Source organism: Microcebus murinus, chromosome 15, assembly GCF_040939455.1.
Source record: "Microcebus murinus isolate Inina chromosome 15, M.murinus_Inina_mat1.0, whole genome shotgun sequence".
In the NCBI taxonomy this organism is placed as follows: domain Eukaryota; kingdom Metazoa; phylum Chordata; class Mammalia; order Primates; family Cheirogaleidae; genus Microcebus; species Microcebus murinus.
The window spans coordinates 55,071,929-55,093,496 of NC_134118.1; the positions used below are offsets into that span (position 1 = coordinate 55,071,929).

Here is a 21,568-nt window from a genome sequence, read left to right on the forward strand (position 1 = left end):
ACACCTAAGGGGTGTGGTGCACACTATCTAGGGGATGGACCTGCTTGAAGCTCTGACTTAGGCAGGGCAAAGGCAATGTATGTAACCTAAACATTTGTACCCCCCTAATATGCTGAAATTAAAAAAAAAAAAAAACAAAATCAGGGGAAAAAAATGACAGAATACATTCAAGTATTTATTTTACTTAAGTAAAACAAAAGACCTCTATGCATTTCAGCCAAATTTCCCTAAAATTTGAATCAAGTATAGTTGGTCATCAGACGTGCTAAAAACCTCAATTAAGCTTACAAATAAAATAAAATACCTGCATCATCATACGTCTTCTAACTGTGTCAAAGGGATAAGAAAGTATTCCAGAGCATGTAGTCACAACTTGAGCAATAAAAAAGGAGATAAGAAATGGGGTTTCCTTTGGTTTTGGCAGTAAGCCCTAGAAAAGAAAAATGTATCAAGTAACCATCCAAATCTCCAAAATATCTTAAATCCTTAAGTCAAAGATAATTTTTATGAATTTATGAAAGAGGACACAATTATACTTAAAATGCAATAAAAAGTTAGATTTAGTAGGTCAACAATAAAGGGGAATGCCACACATGACTATACCTCAAAGGCATATTTGAAAAAATAAAACATATTTGCTGTTATAAGGGATTTGTTACGAATGGTACCTAAAGCTGGGAAGATAGCAGCCACTAACTAAAAAAACTTCTATGGTTCTTAACTGCAGAATGAAAAAAAGTGAAAGAATGCTTATTATCAACAGATGATATTTGATGAGCAGCTTTAAAGCTCCAAGCTAGTGAAAAAACACTCCTAATTTCACAACTACTGTAGTTAGTAATAGAGAAAGGCAGAGAGAGTACGCATAAATTTTTCTGTGATTAAATAAATATACACGAGATCCTGTAACTTCCATCTGTCTAAAAAATACATTAAAAACTAAAAGTAACATGTGTAGTAATGACATTCAAGTACATTTATTCTTATGAGGGAGAGCAGAGATGACATATAAATCAATTTTAAAATTTCCCTCAAGTTTTAATCTTATTTAATAAATAATACTGATATTAATTTCACTGCTTCCTTGGAAGCAATAAATGTGGTGATTAAAGGCATAGACTTTTTGCTTGACATTTAACAAGTACATTACTTACCCATTCCTAGGCCATTTATCTTAAAAATGGAGATTTTAAAAGCCATCCCAGAACATTGTGAGGATGTGAAGTACTTCAAGGTTGTCAGAACTAAGTAATAGCTCAAAAAATGGCAGACATTATAACAATTTTTCTTTTTCCTACCTTATCAAGATGCTATTAAAATCTAAAATGAAAAGGCAAATTGCAGAACAATGTGGAGAATACAATACAGAATTTAACAGTATCTAGTAGATAACCAAGCTGTAGTAGTATGTAAATAATTATGCCTTACCTACTTCTCAAAATGTTAATAGTAAGCTGATTATTTGTGTGTATAAATGTGATAATAGAGTTAATGTAAAATCAGAAAAACTGTTAGAAGATGGCTTTCAGTATGCCAAAGATCTGATTAAGGTGCATGCCTAATTAACATCTTTTTTTTTTTTTTTGAGACAGAGTCTCGCTTTGTTGTCCAGGCTAGAGTGAGTGCCATGGCGTCAGCCTAGCTCACAGCAACCTCAAACTCCTGGGCTCGAGCGATCCTTCTGCCTCAGCCTCCCGAGTAGCTGGGACTATAGGCATGAGCCACCATGCCCGGCTAATTTTTTATATATATATCAGTTGGCCAATTAATTTCTTTCTATTTATAGTAGAGACAGGGTCTCGCTCTTGCTCAGGCTGGTTTTGAACTCCTGACCTTGAGCAATCCGCCCGCCTCGGCCTCCCAAGAGCTAGGATTACAGGCGTGAGCCACCACGCCCGGCCTAACATCTTTTATATGTAACACGATGTATAGTACAAATACCACAAAAGCATAATGTTTTGATACATGTTTTATATTTAAAGTCAGATCCATAATACAGTTATAATTTAGTTATGGCAAAGTCATCATTAAACAGAATTTCATCTCTCTTATTTCATCATTTATTTTGATTTCTATAATTAAAAGTAACATATCTGCTGAAAAAATTACTAATTAGAATAAAAACAAACAAACCATTTATTTAATATATCTAGGTTAATGCCCTCAAATTACCTTAACTGTGTCATAAGCTCCAAAATAAGAGGCTCGGTATACAATGATACCCTGAACTGAAACACCAAACCCTTGGTATAAACCAATAATTCCATCTGATTTTGCAATTTTCATAATACAGTCTCCTAGACCCTTGAACTGTCGCTCTTCAGGACCTAAAATAAAACCATTTAAAATCTATTAGCAATGTCATGTGTCAAATAAACATTTTAACCAAAGTAAATTAAACATTTAACAGATTTCAATTATCCGGAACTGTCACTCAAATCTTTCTAACAAAGAAGGAACAAAATCCTCCCATTCATCTAAATCAAGATTTCAAGTAACATTTCAGAAGAAATTAACTAAAAATATTAATCTCTTACAAAAAATCTAATTCAAGCAGTCTGACTTAAAACATTTCATTAAAATTACCACAAGTTACTAGCTAGGGTTCAGAAAATGCTTAGAAATGAAAAACTCTAGGACTGTTGAAAAGCAAAAAGATAAAGCTAAAAACTAGTAAGTTTAGGACAGTTAACATTTCATATGAGGTGTCACATTTTTCTAATGTTTTCTGGTTTTGTTTTTATTTTCCCTTGACCTGGAACTCCTCGACAATATTTTCAAACTACTTTATGCACGATACAATCTTCCAAAATAAACTAAACTCTCTTAATTTTGATAAAGAACTATGGAATTTAAAACTAGTTACAATGAGTTATTGTCACCTTCTTAGCAATAAAAAGCAAATTTGCACTCCCAGTTAAATAGATGGAAGTCGTATTTTCATCTTTACTCAAAATGCCACCCCTTCCCAAGACATTTTCGGATCATTTATCTAAAATTGGTATCACTTCTAATTTTTTCCTAGCATTTATCATTAAGTGACAGTATATTTTATTCATTTTTTAATTTTAGCCATTTATTCATTTTTTTATTACTTCTGTCCTCCACTAGACTATTAGTTACATGAGGCATTAGCTCCATGTCTTATATGGGGGTGTGAATGTGTATGTGTGCATATATACACACATCCACATGCACACTCACACATACACGCTGTATCTGCCGGAGGGCCTGGTTCACAGCAGGCACTCAATAAATATTTGTTGAATGAATCTCTGCTCCCTGAAGAAACCCTATTACAATGATAATAAAGAAAAAAACAGGTTTAAACCATATAGGCAAAGAAGAGTACCTGACAGAAAATGAAATCCATAGAATTTTGCAAGATGGAAAGGAGAGGAAGGAGTAGTAATTCACTAAGTAGAAAAGAGAAACCTGAAACCTGTTTGTGTACAGAGGAAGATGCTATTGATGTTTACAAGCAAGCCACTGGACTCCAATAACCTCAGAAAGACTTAGAAATCAGGGGAACTAAGTACTACTTCTAGAGTAAAAACAAGGAGCAACTGGATACTCAAAATCCACCTCACCCTGAGCTGCCAAATGACTTACTGTGCTGCCATCCTTAGAACTGAACCCAAGGCTCCAGATTTAATGGGGCTAACTGAGTAACCTCCACAATTACTGCAAAAGAGGCTCACATGAGATTATGTGACTGTGGAATGTAAGGTCATGAGGGATAGAAAATAACTAAAAAGAAAAAAAACCCAATCCCGTCACATCCTAAAGGATCTGGAGTAAAAGATCAAATTTCTTAGGAGCAACATTAGAACCTATTCATAGAAGCCAGGGTAATATTTTCACAATTGTGAAGGAAAATAACTTTCAGAATTTTATCTATGGTCCAGTATAAATAAAGTGAGTCGGTAAAAGAAGTATTTTTACACATGCGAGATCTCAATTTATCTCCTATTCACTCCTTCTCAAATAGTTACCACCCAGGTAAATGACAGGTGGCTCACGCCTATAATCCCAGGTGCGAGGATAGCTTGAGCCCAGGAAGTCGAGACCAGCCTGAGCAACATAGTGAGACCCTATCTCTACAAAAAATAAAAATAAAAATAATCTAGCCAGGTGTGGTTTTCCCAAGTAAACCCTGTCTCACCCCAAAGCATCTGGAGACTTTACACAGGCCCAAGCTATATGCTCTAACAGTCACAGTAAACTGTAGTCCTAGCTACCTGTGTGCCTGAAGTCCTATTTGGGAGACTGAGGCAGGAGGATCCCTTGAGCTCAGGAATTCGAGGTTGTAGCGAGCTCTGATAGGGCCACTGCACTCCAACCTGGGTGATAGAGACCTCATCTTTAAAAAAAACAAACCAAACCAAAACACGGGTACCAAAGAATATACTCTACAAAAATAAGGTTGTAACAACAAAAAAGGAAGGTGTGATGTTTAAGGAACGATAGAGCCAAAGGGATTCTCTAGGATGATATTTATACATTTAATCTAGAGAGGAGCTATAGCTGAGATGGGAGTAAGTACCCAGAGAGATCTAGGAGGGGCTCTCTAGGAAAAAAAATGGAAATAAGTTATAACTAGTCTTTGTGTTCACTCTTTTCCTACAATAGGCCTTCCCCTTCCCTCTTTTAAGGAAAAAGAAAAAAGTAATAGTTTAGGCCCTGTGACTCTACCATTTGGTTAAGAATAAAATGTGTAGACTTTGATAACATTGTTACAGAATAATCCTACAACTAATAATTCATAGTTCAAAACACAAAGAAAAAAATTATTTCTAAAAATCTCATACCTTTTCCGATATCGACACCTAATCGGGTTCGGGCAAAATCTAGAGGATAGACTACACATAAGGATGTTGCTCCAGCAGCTCCACCAGAAGCCAGGTTTGCCAAAAACCACCTCCAGAACTGAAATATATTAATTAAAGTGTGGTTTTTAAACTACGGATTCTAACTTTTTCCTCCTCCTTTTATTTCATTATATTATAAGGGTACAAATATTGTTGGAGTTACATATATTGCCCCTGCCACCCCTCCTCCCCTCTGTGCCAGCGCTTCAAGCGTGTCCAATCCCCAGTTGGTGCACACCGCACCCATTATGTATCAGATTCTAACTTTTGAAAATAGCCAGTAAATTTTTATTTTTATAAATGTTAAAAAACAAGATTTACAAGCTGCTTTTATAAGGTAAACATCTATAATAACACATACCACATTATCTAAAATAGTTCTCTTCATAACCATTTAGCCTCTGTTTCTCACCAGTTTGGAAGATATAGTTTAGATGCTGACATACTGAAATCCCAGGATATTTTAACGTCCTCTACCAAAAGTAGCCCAAATTAGCAAAAGAGGTCACATAATTATCTCTTTACACTGCATACATTTTTTGTTAGTAATAGTGTTCACTGTGATTAAAATGTCAGGCACATATGGAGGCTTTACTATGTCTTTTATTCAGAAGAGGTAGTAAAGTAGTACCTTATAATGCCCCAATTTTACTTTGTAATTTAAGCAGAATTAAATTTAAACAGCACGCTCTCACTCTTTCTCTCTCTCTCTATAAATACACATATTAATTATGTTAAAATGTCATGAAAATTGGCAGACATCAATTATAATGTAATTGAGTGGCCTTATAGGTTTACTGGTTTACATGAGCTGTTGAGGAAGTATAATTCTTTTTGATTAACATTTAAAATGTGCCCTCCTCAGGTACAGCAAGCTGCTTTTCAACATCTAGGGCTTATGGGAGAAGAAAAGAATATATGAATTGGAGCTGTTATGAAAAATCCAGGGTACGAGGTCATTGTAACCATTAAATACATGAAAATGAATAATATCCTAGTCAAACTCAATTTCTTGCTTTAAACTCTGGCTCTTATTTCTAATGATAGTTTTAAGTCTCAGCTTTGGAATTCTCAATTTTCTTTTGGCCTGAAATGCCCTTCTATTTTTTTAAACAAAAATAGTTATTGCTTCTTGCTCTAACTCAAGTTCTACCTCTCTCATGAAATTCCTCACCTCCAACCCACCTAAAACTGTATGTAATCACACCCACTTCCCATAAACATTAATACTTTATTTCTATCAGAGAATTAAAGGTGAATTACATGACCTATATATAAAACGTATCAACATATTCCAGAATCTCATTTTTAAAAAAGTATTTACAAACACTTTCTACTTTCAATTTATCATTATTTATGCACTTTTATATTCCTACAGGCTATAAATTTCTTGAGGCTAGGATTATTTACTGAGATATAATTCACACATCATACAATTCACCCATGTAAAGTACACAATTGTTAGCATATTCACAGAGTTGTACAACCATCACCATTGTTTGAGTATATTCACCACTCCCCCAAAAAACCTTGTTCATGTTATAAAAGTCACTTTACGTCCTCCCTACTTCCCTGAGACCTAGGTGACCACTAAACTACTTTGTCTCTATAAATTTGCCTATTCTTGACATTTCATATAAATGGAATCACACAATATATAGTCTTTTGCGACTGGCTTCTTCCACTGATCATGTTTTCAAGGCTTATCCATGTTGCATCTTGTATTAATACTTCAATTCTTTTTATTGCCAAGTAATATTGTTATATGGATATATAACATTTTATTTATCCACTCATCAATGATGGACATTTGAATTGTTTCCATTTTCTTGAGGTCGGGGTTCTTAATTCATCTGTTTATTTCACATACCAAGTCATGGGGCCTTGCCCAGAGGTATGCATTCAATAAATATTTGTTTAATGAAGTGTATTAGTAATGCCACTTAACGTTCCCAGGCTCCCATGGCTCCTTTTATGTGAAACTCATCAGTTCTACTGTGTAAGCAGCCATGTTTCATAATCATATAGAGATAAGCGGATCAGGAAATTGAATCTGACACCAGATAACTAATTCACAATATAGCAGATAATCTGTAACCTGGCAGAAAAAATGATGAGCTGGGCCAGAGTCTTTTTCTTGGAAATTTGACTTTAGAGATTCAATGCCAGTTAGCAATAATTGGCAACTGAAGAAAATGATGAGGTTGATACATTTAGAAAGGAGAACTTTATTTCTCATAAAGGGTTACAGCCTGCAGGGTGGCCATACCGGCAGGCTGGGAAGCAATAGCCTTGGGCAGAGGCTAAGAACATGTACTTGGAGGAACGGATAACCAGAACAAGAATTTATGCTGAGCAGACTGGCTGAATATACATATTTAACAAACTATAGGAGGAGTCATGAATATTTATGAAAGGAGAAACATGAACATGTGCAATTGTGCTTTATGCAGCTTCATGGGATCCATGTTCAGAAAATGGTGGCCTTAGCATGATCCGAGTGTGGAGTTTTCAGCTCTCTGACATCAAACAGTGAAGCAGAGGACATGAAAACCCTTTCTGTGCATCTTATGTAGACTGGTAAGAAACACTTCATGATCCGTGGCCTCTTACCACGAAGGAATACTGGGCAGTTATTGTGCTAAGATTGTGAAAAGGAGGAGCAGTGTTAGGTTGACTGAAATCAATAATGGGGCAAGTTGTCCCAAAGGCTGGTTATTTCATTCTTAGGGAAGAAAGCCTAATGGCAGTTAACAGGGGAGGATGTATAATGAAAAGCATGTCTGACCATCCATCCCAATATGGCCAGAAACTCAACTCAGTTTTAAGGTTTCTCTAGGGTCCCCTTGGCCAAGAGAGGGGTCCATTTAGTCAGGTTGGGGCTCAGGATTTTATTTTTGTTCACAGGGTAGAAATGGTAAAGATATTAAGTAACTTTTTAAAAAGTCTCACACTTCTTTGAGACTGTTGAAAGCTATAGACTCTTTCCCAAGAAAAATCACATATGTATAGATACATGCTTTTAGTGTGTTTAAGGTATTCCTGATACATCCATGGTTCCAAGGTTAAGAGCCTGTGACCTATAGAAAGGCCAGAAAAGATCACTATGATATTAACACTGATTAAAGAAATAAGAAAATGTAAGTAAAAAAAAAGGTAGGCAATAATGAGAAAATAGCAAACACACCAAAAGAGCAGGTAATTAGAGAAAAAGAAAGGTGACTTGGGAGAGAAAGATGAAGAGTATAGTTTGGTCCCTAAAGCTGCTTTTTACTCAAATTTAAGTGCCAGTGTATCATTACAATAAATCCTTTTTCCAGAGGTAGAGTCAATCTCTGCTTCTTAAAACCAAGTAAGTCAACCAAACATGATATGCAGCATAAAAGGTTTACAAAGCAGATCCTAAGTTCCATTTACTCTATTTTTCCTCTCTATATAAGAGAAAGAAGGCACTTTTTTGCTAATAATTATATATTCAAACTAGGAAAATTCTGGTAATGGAAGTGGGAGCTATGAAAAAATGACACTAGCAGAAACACATGTACAAATAGTACAGCCAACATGAGATAGGAAGGAAGGAGAAGAATAAAGGCAGTAAGAATTTGCCAATGCAGTAAGAATTTGCCAATGCTGAATAATGATCCTGCATTTGTGTAACAAATAAAACTGTCCCTCCACAAATAAGCCTGAAAACAAAATAGACTCAGTAGACGTAGTATGTATATTAGAATAAATGAACTTGGGTTGTTATGTTAATGATTTAAAGTATGACTGTATTGTAAAAGGAAAGGGCGTGGAAAGGAATCAGGAAGGGAAAAAAGGATGAAATCATTTAATTCTGAAGAAAAATAATCCTGTTTATTTTCAACTGTTGACAAATAGATACCATGTGAAGAGACTCAATGATGCATCAAAGAACAAATGCCCTGGGACCAAAGTTGTTACTAACAACTTGACCAGGCAGGGAAGAGAGGTGTGTGAAGTTCTAGTCTTCCCTGTTGAGGGGTAGCTGATAAAAAGTTTATGCCCAGGCCCAGCTGAGGTTTTTAGCCCAGTCTCCTCAGCTGAGTGTGGGACCTAGAAAGTTCAGAACAAATTACTTGAACAAATGCTTTAAACTCTGAGTCCCACTTTCCTTTTCTGTACATTTGGGATAAAATAACTACACCTCAAAGAATGAAGTGGAAATTCAGTGAAATAATATATGATAGGCACATGCTTCCCTTACCATGGTTATGTTTTAAAAACTTTTCATTTTGAGGTAATTTCAGATTAACATGCACTATAAGAAGCAATACAGAGATAGGATGTAAACCCTTCAACCAATTTCTCCCGATGGTAAGATGTAGCATTATCTATAGTACAGGAAATTGACATCGATAAAATCTAGTCTGTTCAGATCTAACCAGTTTTACATGCACTTGTTTGTGTGTCAATTTAGTTAGATGCAGTTTTATCACACATTCAAATCCATGTGACCACCATGGCCAACAGTTGCATAAGGATCCCTCATGCTACATAACTACAGCAACTTTCTTTCCTCCTGGCAACCATTGTTTTGTTTTCCATCACTATAATTTTGTCATTTCAAGAATGTTATATAAATAGGAACAGAAAGCATATAACCTTTGAGATAGTTTTTTTAAGCTAATATCCAAAGTTGGTACACATTATCAAAAGTTTGTTCCCTTTTTATAGTGATAAAATTTACATAAGATTTACCATTTTAAGTGTGCAATTCAACGGTATTAAGTATATTCATAATGTTTATAAACATCACCACTATTTCCAGTTTTTCATCATCCTACACAGAAATCTATACTTATTAAAAAATTAATAATTCATTTTCCCTCTCCTCACCAGTCAACTTCTATTCTATTAATACTTTCTATGTCTATGAATTTGCCTATTCTAGATACCCAAATAGAATCATACAATATTTGTCCTATCAAAAATTTGTTCCCTTCTACTGTTTAGTATTGCATGATGTAATTCACCATAGTTTAACCATTCACCTGTTGAAGGACATTTGAGTTCTTTCTAGATTTGACTATTATGAAAAAAGCTGCATACATTGGTTTTCATGTGAAAACAAATTTTCATATCTCTGGCATAAATTCCCAAGAGTATGAACGAGGGCCATGTGGTAAGTGCATGTTAGTTTATAAGAAACTGCCATATTCTTTTCTGGATTGGCAGTATCATTTTACATTTCCACTAGCAATACAAGAATGATTTGGCTTCTCTGCACTGTGGCCAATTTAGTGTTGTCACTATTTCAGCCATTCTGATAGGCATGTAGTGATATCTCATTGTGGTATACCAACAATTTTTCAAAAGCTTTTAATTGAGAAATAATAATTTTTTTTTTTTTTTGAGACAGAGTCTCGCTTTGTTGCCTAGGCTAGAGTGAGTGCCGTGGCGTCAGCCTAGCTCACAGCAACCTCAAACTCCTAGGCTCAAGCAATCCTTCTGCCTCAGCCTCCCAAGTAGCTGGGACTACAGGCATGTGCCACCATGCCCGGCTCATTTTTTCTATATATATTATTGGCCAATTAATTTCTTTCTATTTATACTAGAGATAGGGTCTCGCTCTTGCTCAGGCTGGTTTTGAACTCCTGACCTTGAGCAATCCGCCCGCCTCGGCCTCCCAGAGTGCTAGGATTACAGGCGTGAGCCACCGCGCCCGGCCAAGAAATAGTAATTTTATAGATTTATGGGACACAATGTGATGTTCTGATGCTGTACAAGGGCTCTTAAAACTTATTCCTCCTATCTGAAACTTGGTACTTTTTTTTTAGCATTTTTTTTTTTGGCATATCATGGGGGTACAGATTTTAAGGTTTCAATAAATGCCCATCCCCCCCAAGTCTGAGTTTCCAGCATGACCATACCCCAGATGGTGCACATCTCACTCATTATGTATGTATATACCCGCCCCCTCCCCCTCCCACCTGCCCAATACCCTATTACTGTGGTACCTATGTGTCCACTTAGGTGCTGCTCAGATAATAGCAGTTTGCTGGTGAGTATATGTGGTGCTTTTTTTTCCATTCTTGGGATACTTCACTTAGTAGTATGGGTTCCAGTTCTAACCAGGAAAATATAAGATATGCTATATCACCGTTGTTTCTTAGAGCTGAATAGTACTCCATGGTATACATATACCACATTTTATTTATCCATTCTTGGATTGATGGGCACTTGGGCTGTTTCCATAGCCTTGCAATTATGAATTGTGCTGCTATAAACATTCAAGTGCAGGTGTCTTTTTTATAAAGTGTCATTGGATCTTTTGGGTAGATGCCTGGCAATGGGATTGCTGGATCAAATGGTAGATTCAGTTGTATCGCTTTAAGGTATCTCCATATTGCTTTCCACAGAGGTTGAACTAGTTTGCAGTCCCACCAGCAGTGTAGGAGTGTTCCTCTCTCTCCGCAACCACACCAGCATTTATTGTTTGGAGACTTTTTGATAAAGGCCATTCTCACTGGAGTTAAGTGATATCTCATTGTGGTTTTGATTTGCATTTCCCTGATGATTAGAGAAGTTGAGCATTTTTTCATATGTTTGTTGGCCATTCTTCTGTCTTCTTTAGAACAGTTTCTGTTCAAGTCCTTTGCCCACTTTTTAATAGGGTTATTTGATTTTTTTTCTTGCTGACTTTCGTGAGTTCTAAGTATATTCTAGTTATCAGCCCCTTATTGGATGCGTAGGATGCAAAAATTTTCTCCCATTGTCTGTTTACTTTCTGTAGGTTGTCTGTTTACTTTCATGACTATTTCTTTGGATGTGCAGAAGCTTTTTAGTTTGATCATGTCCCATTTATTTATTTTTGTTGCTGCTGTGATTGCCTTTGGGGACTTCTTCATAAACTCTGCCTAGGCCGATGTCTAAGAGAGTGTTTCTAACATTTTCCTCTAGAATTCTAATTGTTTCATGCCTTAGGTTTAAGTCTGTTATCCAGCATGAGTTGATTTTTGTGAGAGGTGAAAGGTGTGGGTCCTGTTTTAGCCTTCTACAAGTGGCTATCCAGTTTTCCCAGCACCATTTATTGAAAAGGGATTCTTTTCCCCAGCATATGTTTTTGTCTGCTTTGTCAAAGATTAGATGGCTATATGAGGATAGTTTTATATCAGGATTCTCAGATCTGTTCCACTGGTCAATATTTCTATTTTTGTGCCAATAAACTTGGTACTCTTTGAACAATATCTTGCCATATAAATAACTCCCCCCTACTTCTGATAACCACATTCTACGCCCTGCTTCTATGAGTTCAACTTTTTAAGATTCCACATACTATTGAGATCATGCAGCATTTGTCTTCCTGTGTCTGGTTTATTTCACTTAGCAGTTACTCTGCTATGTAAGGCTGAATGTTATTCCTATGTGTGTATGTGTGTGTGTGTGTGTGTGTGTGTGTGTGTATGTATGCACACACAGCATATTTTCTTTATCCATTCATCTGTTGATGGACACTTAGGTTGCTTCCATATCTTAGCTATTGTAAATAATGCTACAATGAAATGGGAGTGGAGATCATGCAGGTATCTTTTTGACATACTGATTTAATTCCTTTGGATATATACCCAGTAGTGGGATTGCTGGATCCATTAGAATTTTTATAGGGACTGCACTGAATGTGTAGATTGCATGGACATTTTAACAATATTGATTTTTCCAATTCATAAACACAGGATATCTTTTCATTTACTTATGTCTTAATTTCTTTAATCAGTGTTTCAAACCTTTTAGTGTACAGATCTTTCACTTCCTTGGTTAATTTACTCCCAAGTATTTTATTTTTTGGTGCTACCATATATTATTTTCTTAATTTCTTTTTCAGACAGTTTATTGTTAATATATAGAATGTGACTAATATTTTTTGTATGTTGATTTTGTACTCTTCAACTTTAACTGAATTCATTTGTCAGTTTGAACCTTATTTTGCTGGAGTCCTTAGGGTTTTCCATATATAAAATCATGTTGTCTGCAAACAGACAACCTTACTTCTTCATTTCCTGTTTGGATGCCTTTTATTTCTTTTTCTTGCCTATAACTCTGGCTAGACCTTCAAGTAGCATGTTGAATGAAGTAGTGAGTGTCTGGTTCCTGACTTAAGAGGAAAGGCTTTCGACTTTTCACTGTTGTATATAATGTTAGCTGTGGGCTTGTCATAGGTGGTCTTTTTCATGTTGAGGTACATTCCTTCTATGTCTACTTTGTTGAGAATTTTTATCATGAAGGAATGTTGAATTTTGTCAAATGCTTTTTCTGACATCTGTTGAGATGCTCACACTGTTTTGTCCTTCATTCTTTTAATGTGGTGTATTACATTTATTGATTTGTATATACTGAATCATCCTTGCATCTCAGGAATGAATTCCACTAGGATCATGTGAATGATACTGTTAATGTGCTGTTGGATTTAGTCTGCTACTATTTGCAGAAGGATTTTGGCATGTATGTATATCAGAGACATTGGCCTGTAATTTTCTTCCCTGGTAGTCTCATTCTCTGGCTCTGGTATCAGAATAATGCTCATCTTATAAAATGAGTCTGAAGGTGTTTTCTCCTTTTTAATTTTCTGGAAGACTCTGAAGATCACTGGTATCATTTCTTCTTAAATATTTTGCATGAAGCCATCTGATCCTGAGTTTTTCTTTTTGGACAAGTTTTTGATTACTGATTCAATCTCCTTATTCATTGTTGGTCTGTTAAGATTTTCTATTACTTCATGATTCAGTCTTGGAAGGTTATGTTTCTGGAATTTACCCATTTCTTCCAGGTTATCCAATTTCTTGGCATATAATTTTTCATAGTACTCTCTTATAATCCTTTGCATTTCTGGGTTTATCAGCTGTACTGTACCCTCTTTATGATTTATATGAGTCTTCTCTTTTTCTTAGTCTGGCTAAGGGTTGTTTATTTTGTTTTTCTGTTCAAAGAATCATCTCCTAGTTTTATTGATCTTTTCCATTTTCTCTCTACCCTCTATTTCTGTTTTGATGTTTATTTTTTGCTTCTTTCAGCTGATTTGGGGCTTATTCTTCTTTTTCTAGTTTTGTAAGGTGTTACATTAGGTTATTTGAGATCTTCCTTCTGTTGCCATAAACTTACCCCTGAAACTGCTTTTGCTGCATCCTGTAAGTTTTGGTATGTTGTATTTCCATTTTAATTTCTCTCAAGACATTTAAATTTTTTCCTTTTGATTTATTCTTTGACCCATTGGTTGTTCAGGAATGTATTGTTTAATTTCCACATATTTTTGGTTTTCTTCAAATTCTTTCTGTTATTGATTTCTAGTTTCATTTCATTATGGTCATAAAAGATACATTAGATGTATGATTTTAATCTCCTTAAATTTGTTAAGACTTGTAAGTGTGCTTGCAAAGAACGTGTATTCTGCTGCTGCTGGATAGAATGTTCTACAAATTTCTCTTAGATCTACTTAGTCTAAAGTGTAGTACAAGTCCAGTGTTTCCTTAACGATTTTCTATCTGGGTGATGTGCCCATTGTCTAAAGTGGGGTAATGAAGTCCCCTACTATTACTGCACTGCAGTCTCTCTCTCTGCCTTCAGATCTATTACTATTTGCTTTATATATTTAGGTGTAAAATGTGGGGTACAAATATAATTTGCTATGTCTTCTTGACGAACTGACTCCTTTATTATCATGTGATGACATTTTTTGCCTGTTTTTACAGTTTCTGACTTAAAGTCTATTTTGTCTGATATAACTATAGTTACACTGTTATTTTTTTTTTGTTTCCATTTGCCTGGAATATCTTTTTCCATCCTTTGACTTTCATTCTATGTAATATGTCCCTAAGAGCAAAGTGAGCCTCTCGTGGGCAGCATATTGTTGGGTCTTTTTACAAATCCATTCAGTCATTCGGAGTCTTTTGATTGAAGAATTTAATTCATTTACATTTGAAGTAATTATTGATAGGTAAGGACTTACCGTTATCATTTTGATAATTGTTTACTAACTGTTCTATAATTCATTTCTTTGTTTCTTCCAAGCTTGCTATTTTCCTATGTGATCTGTTGTATTTCTGCAGTGGTAGGCTTTGATTCATTTCTGTTCTATGTATGTACTAGAGGTTGTTTTTCTTTGTGGTTACCATGCAACTCACATAGAGTACCTTAGAGTTATAATATTTTAATTTAAGTGATATCAGCTTAACAGCCAGACAGGTATGTTATCTCCTGGAAGGTTCCAAGGTAGGTGGGCTTGCTCTCAGACCGTCACTGAGAAGAGGTGGAGCCAATTCATAGGGCTGTTTCAATATTTACAATAAGAACAAGGTGTGTGAGTCAGCTGAGATAGTTCATACTAACATTTTGATTTATGATAAACATTTGTTTGTGTATGCGTGGGACTCTGGGCTAAGCTGTATCATCTGAGCTCCAGAGGGGGCTGTAAACTGGGTAGCCAAGGTCAGTCACATTCCATGCCTATGCCACTGACCCTTAATAAAAACCCTGGACACTAAGGCTTGGATAAACTCTGCTTATTGGCAAACACATCATATGTATGGTCACACGTTGCTGGGAGAAGTAAGCGCTCTGTCCATGTAACTCCATTAGGAGAGGACAACTGGAAGCTTACACCTAGTTTCTCCTGTACTCTGCCCTGTGCACCTTTTCCCTTTTCTGATTTTAATTTGAATCTTTTTGTGCAATACATTATAGTATAATAGCTTTTCTGAATTCTCTGAATCCTTCTTGTGAATCACTGAACCTGAGGGTAGTCTCTAGGATCCCCAACACAGTGGAAGGAAGATTCTGAGTCATAGAAAGTTTCAATTTTTAGAGTTTTTAGCTAAAAAAGAGAGGTATGTTTTCCTGACTCCCTAACATAAAGCAAGGCTCTCTGCTAAGCACTGTACATGTAATCTCATCTAAACCTCACAATAAAACTATGATTTAGGTATTATTATGTCCCATTTTTACACGAGGAAACCAAGGATCAGAGAAGTAAAATGACTTTCAAAAACTCACGTAGCTAAATAAACAGAAGGCCAAAATCCAGACCCAAATCCAAATCCAAATTATCTGATTCTAAGTCCAGAGAATTATCTTAGTTAACTTTATATCCCCACAACAGAAAAGACAGGAAAAGGCATTCAATAAACATTTGTTAACAAAATAAAATTGTTAAAAGAAGGGAATAAGAAATGTTAAAACAATTAAAGGCCTATGATAGCAACAAAGAAATTTTCCACACATATTTGCATTTAAAAAACTTGTTAAGACACCTTGATTGGTTGACTAGGACAGGGGTAAGAGATGAGGAGTAGGAAGGAGGGAAAAAGAGAAAAGGTGAAGGAGAAGAGAAATTTTATAAGGAGGAAAAGAAGACCTTGGGAGTAATGTAGGTGGTACAATGTATTGGATGCAACAAAACAAACAGAAATCAGGACAAATGATATATAATTCATATAAGGAGGAAATTTTGAAATTGAGATTTTGTAACCAAGGGAGTAACTGATTACTTTGAAAAACAAAAAATATCTTTTTAAAAAGGAGAATTCTCTAACTTAAATTGATCATTTTCTTGTTTTGTTTGCTTTGGTCTTCCCATATGCTTCAATTTCATTTAAATAGACCTTAGTCGTAAAGAAGAAATAATTTACTTCTTTAGGAAATAAATTATCTCAGTGGTGGGAAATATATTATTTGTTGACTACTTTTTGTCTAAAAAAAGCAGATGTAAATTCTTTCCCACAGAAGTTGCACTAATTTGCAGTCTCACCAGCAGTGTAAGAGTGCTCCTATACCTCAAAGACCTACAAGTAAAACTACCATTTGATCCAGCAATACCACTATTAGGCATCTACCCAAAGGAACAAAAGTCATTCTATAATAAAGACATCTGCACTCAAATGTTTATGGCAGTACAATTCACAATTGCTAAGATGTGGAAACAACCCAAGTGCCCATCAACCCATGAGTGGATTAATAAAATATGGTATATATACAATGGAATACTACTCAATTATAAGAAATGATGGTGTTCTAGCACCTCTATATTCTCCTGGATAGAATTTGAACCTATCCTCTGAAGTGAGGTATCATAAGAATGGAAGAACAGGCACTACATGTACTCACCATCAAACTGGTACTGACTGATCAACCCTAAGGTGCTTACACAGTAGCAATATTCTTTGGCGGTAGGGGAGTTTGGGGTATGTAAACTCACAACTAATGGACGTGGTGAGCATTGTAGCGGGGGTAACGGCACATCTCAAATCATGATTGGGATTAGCAAAGTCATAACATGTAACCAAAATGTTTGTACCCTCATAATTTCCTGAAATAAAAATAAATTAATTAAACAATAAATAAATACATTTGAAAATTTGGGGAAGAAAAAAAATAAAACAGATGTAATGCTGAATTTCCCAACTGCAGGACAGTGACTATAAGATATAAATTACATTAAATTTAATATTTATTCAGAGAAATACTGCCTTAAGACAAAAAAAGATCCCTTAGGTATTAAAGTTATGTTAAGGCTGGGTGCAATGACATGTGCCTGTAATCCCAGCTGCTTGGGAGGCTAAGGCAGGAGGATCACTTGAGCCCAGGAATTTGAGGTTACACAGTGAGCTATCACTGAACCACTGCACTCCAGTCTGGGTGACAAAGCAAGACCCTGTTTCTAACAACAACCACCAAAAAGAGGTTTAGTAAAAGATATAGAAGGTAATATAATTCTGTTCTTCATATATAATTCTATAACTTAATATATACTATAATGTTAACAGTTAACATGTTCTGTTTAAATTATGTTTTCTTTTGAGCACCTCCTTCCCAAATAAAGCATCACAGGTAAGACAAATCTAACCATATTTTAAGAAAATTTTAGAGATATTGAAATATAATTACCTGTTTTTCTTTATTAACTCCAGACATGAATAGTTGTTTATATTTGTCCTTAAAAGCAAAGTTTAGAGCTTGTGTTGGAAAATACCGAATAACATTTGCCAAATTGCCACGCCAATAACTGAAGAAACCTACAAAAGAAAACATATGAATATATAAACCTATATGGCATTATTATTAAACAATCACCATAGTTTTAACAAATTTAGCTATAGGATCTAAAACATATCCTTTCTCATGAGAAAAATAGTTTTCTAAATTATGCGTGTTTCCAGTGAAGAAAAAAAAAATGTACAAAGTGAAACTTTAAACAGTTTAAAAACTGTCTAATGACATGGTTAATAAATAGTCAAAATAGGATTGAAAATCAGGTTTTCTGTCTAACTCCAAAGTTCTACTGTAGATTTGGGTTCCTGGGGGAAAAATCATAGAAAAGTTATAAAATTATTTAAGTATGGCAGATAAAATACTATAAAAAAGGAAATTGATTACCATAAAGATTTTTGAACAGGAAAAAAATTAGAAAATTGGCAAATATATGAAAATTAAACGACACACTCCTGAACAGTCAATGGGTCAAGGAAGAAATCAAATAGAAAATTAAAAAATATCTTGAAGCAAATTAAAATGGAAACAAAACATACCAAAACTTATGGGATGCAGCAAAAGCAGTTCTTAATAGGGAGGTTTATAGCAATGCATGCCTCCATCAAGAAAGAAAGATCTTAAATAAACAACCTCATATTATATCTAAAGGAACTAAAAAAATAACTAAGTCCATAGTTAGCAGAAGAAAGGAAATAATAAAAATAAGATCAGAAATAGATGAAGCAGAGACTACAAAAATTACAAAAGATCAATGAAATTATGAGGTGATATTTTAAGAGGATAAGCAAGATTGACAAAACTTAAGCTAAACTAAAAAAAAAAAAACAAGAAAAAAAAAGAAAGAAGACTTAAGAAAATCCCAGGATTGGATCACTTCACAGTCTAATTCTACCAAATATTTAAGTAAGAATTAACACTAATCCTTTTAAAACTCTTCCAAAAAAATTAAAGAGAGAACATCTTCAACAAACTTATTTTCTGAGGCCAGTATTACACTGATACTAGAGTAAGACAAAGACACCATAAGAAAATTACTTGCCAGTATCTCTTATGAACAAACATGCAGAAATCCTCAACAAAATGCTAGTGATAGCAAACTGAATTCAGCAGAGCATTAAAAGGATCATTTAGCATGATCAAGTGGGATTTATCCCTGGGATGCAAGGATTCCATATGCACAATCAGTAAATGTGATACACCATGATAACAGAATGAAGGATAAAAACCATATGAGCATCTTAACAGATGCAGAAAATCATTTGACAAAATTTATCTTTTCATAACAAAAACTCGCAACAAACTAGGAATAGAAGTAATGAACCCCAACATAATAAAGGCCACATGTGACAAGCTCACAGCTAGTATCATACACAATGGTGAAAAGTTGAAAGCTTTCCTTCTAATATCAGGAACAAGACAAAGATACCCACTCTTGTTACTTTTATTCAATATAGTACTTGAAGAACAATTAGAGCAATTAAACAAAAAAGAAATAAAAAGCATCCAAATGAGAAATGGAGAAGTTAAGCTGTCTCTGTCTGCAGATAACATGATCTTATATATATAGAAAACTCTAAAAATGGCACCAATAAACCATTAGGACTAATAAACGAATTTAGTAAAGATGCAGGATACAAAACTAATATACAAAAATCAATGACATTTCTATATAATAAGAACGAAATCAATATGATTTACAATAGCATAAGCAAAACAAAAAACCCTTAGGAATAAATTTAACCAAGGATATGGAAGATCTGTACAAAGAAAAGTTTAAAGGACTGATTAAAGAAACTAAAGACACAAATAAATGAAAACAAATCTCATGTTCATGGGTTGGAAGAATACTGCTAAAATGTCCATACTACCCAAAGTGATCTACAGATTCAATTTGGTCCCTATAAAAATTCCAATGGCATTTTTCACAGAAATAGAAAAAATACTATTAATAAAATTTATATGGAACTACCAAAGACCCCAAATAGCCAAACCAATCAGAACAAAGTGTGAGACATCACACTATCTGATTTCAAAATATACTTCCAAAGCTAAGATCTTCAAAACACTGCCCCTACCCAGGGTTGAGACCTATAGCTGCTGCCTCTCCATTACCCATGTAAGTCTGGGTGGGAGCAGGGAGGCTGGGCACTCTTGGGAGTCCCAGGAGCAGGTGCTGTGCACCCCTAGTGCAAGTGGGGGACCTGGGTAGACTGATAATCTCTGTAGCCCGTCAATGTGAACAGGGCTGGGCTCAAGTACTGCCTGTCTGACAAATGCTGTAGCCAGGGGACTGGAACAGGGAGGCTCTCAAGCTAAGCAGGCTGATAACCACTGCTGCCCATAGGTATGCATGGGACTATGTAGGCCAAAAAACACTGGTGACCACAGGCCTAACTTGGACAGCTCTCAAGCTAGCAAGAGCTGACAAACACCAACGCCTCTGGGTGTCAGTGGAGTTGCCCTGGAGCCAGCACACAGGGCAAACATTGGATCTGAATATGCAGCCCTCAAGCCAGCTCAGGCTGTCAATGGCTGCTGCCAGAGGACATAAGCAGGCCTACACTCAAGCCACATGGGGCAAGAAATGGTGACATCCATGGATCAGAGTGGGCAGCTCCCAAGCCAGCACAGGTGGACAATCATTGCCACCTACAGGCATGGTTGGGCTGTGCTTAAGCTGGTGCAGGCTGACAAACATTGCTGCCTGCAGATCTGAGTGGAGGAGCTCTCAAGTTGCTTGGGCTGACAATCACTGCTGCTGACAGAACTAGTTGGAGCATTCACTCACTCTTCAGTGCAGTACCACCAGTGACAACCACAAGGGAATGGTGAGGCAAGAAATGCAGGAAAGCAACAGTGTTAAATGCTTACAGTACATCTGCTCATCTCGGACTGGGTCAATCCTCCAGGGTAGGGCACAAGTGTGTCATCCGAGGACTCTCCAACTTTTACTAACTAGGAGTGCTCCCAGCAGAGCAGGACAGGTGCACTTCTGTCTTGAGTTGACAGAATAGATTCCAGAAGAAAAGGAACTAGAATAAGAACTCTGGGAACATTAAAAAAACAAGCTGTTTCAACATTCCCAGAGGATCACAATAGGTTTCCAGCAATGGACTCCAACCTACATGAAATTGTGGAAATGTCAAGAGATGGAATTCAGAATATGGATGGCAAATAAAATAAATGGGATTAAAGAGAAAGTTAAAAACCAACAAAAACAAGTCAAAAAAATGATTCAGAACGTGAATGAAAAAAATGAAAGACTTGCTAAAGAGATCTAAGGCATAATAAAAGATATAACAGAGCTTAAAGAAATGAAGTCATTTAGGGAATTTCAAAATACAGTAGAAAGTGTCAATAACAGTCAAGCAGAAGAATTTCAGAGCTTGAAGACAAGGCTTTTGAACTAGCCTAGTCAGTCAAAGATGCAGAAAAAATTAAGAAGAATGAACAATCACTCAGAGAAGTACAGGACTATGCAAAGCAGGCCAACATAAGAATTACTGCATCCCAGAGGGAGAAGAAAAAGCAAAAAGCATGGAAAGCCTATTTGAGGGAATTATTGAAGAAAACTTCCCTAATAATGCCAGAGATACAGATACCCAGATACTAGACAGTCATCGAACACCTGGAAAACAGGACATCTCCAAGACACATAGTCATCAACCTAGCCAAAGTATAAATAAAGGGGAAAA

The 21,568-nt window shown here is 35.7% G+C and overlaps 1 protein-coding gene across 1 annotated transcript in view; it reads right to left on the minus strand.

Moving 5' to 3' along the window:
• The window catches only part of SLC25A31 (solute carrier family 25 member 31), a 44,842-nt gene that overhangs the window by 12,915 nt on the left and 10,359 nt on the right, over positions 1–21,568 (minus strand). The window contains exons 2-5 of the mRNA XM_012791068.3: positions 17,769–17,896; positions 4,812–4,929; positions 2,173–2,327; positions 305–430 (exon numbers count right to left, since the gene is read on the minus strand). Coding sequence (XP_012646522.1) covers positions 305–430; positions 2,173–2,327; positions 4,812–4,929; positions 17,769–17,896 — 527 coding nt within the window. The remainder of the gene's footprint in view (positions 1–304; positions 431–2,172; positions 2,328–4,811; positions 4,930–17,768; positions 17,897–21,568) is intronic.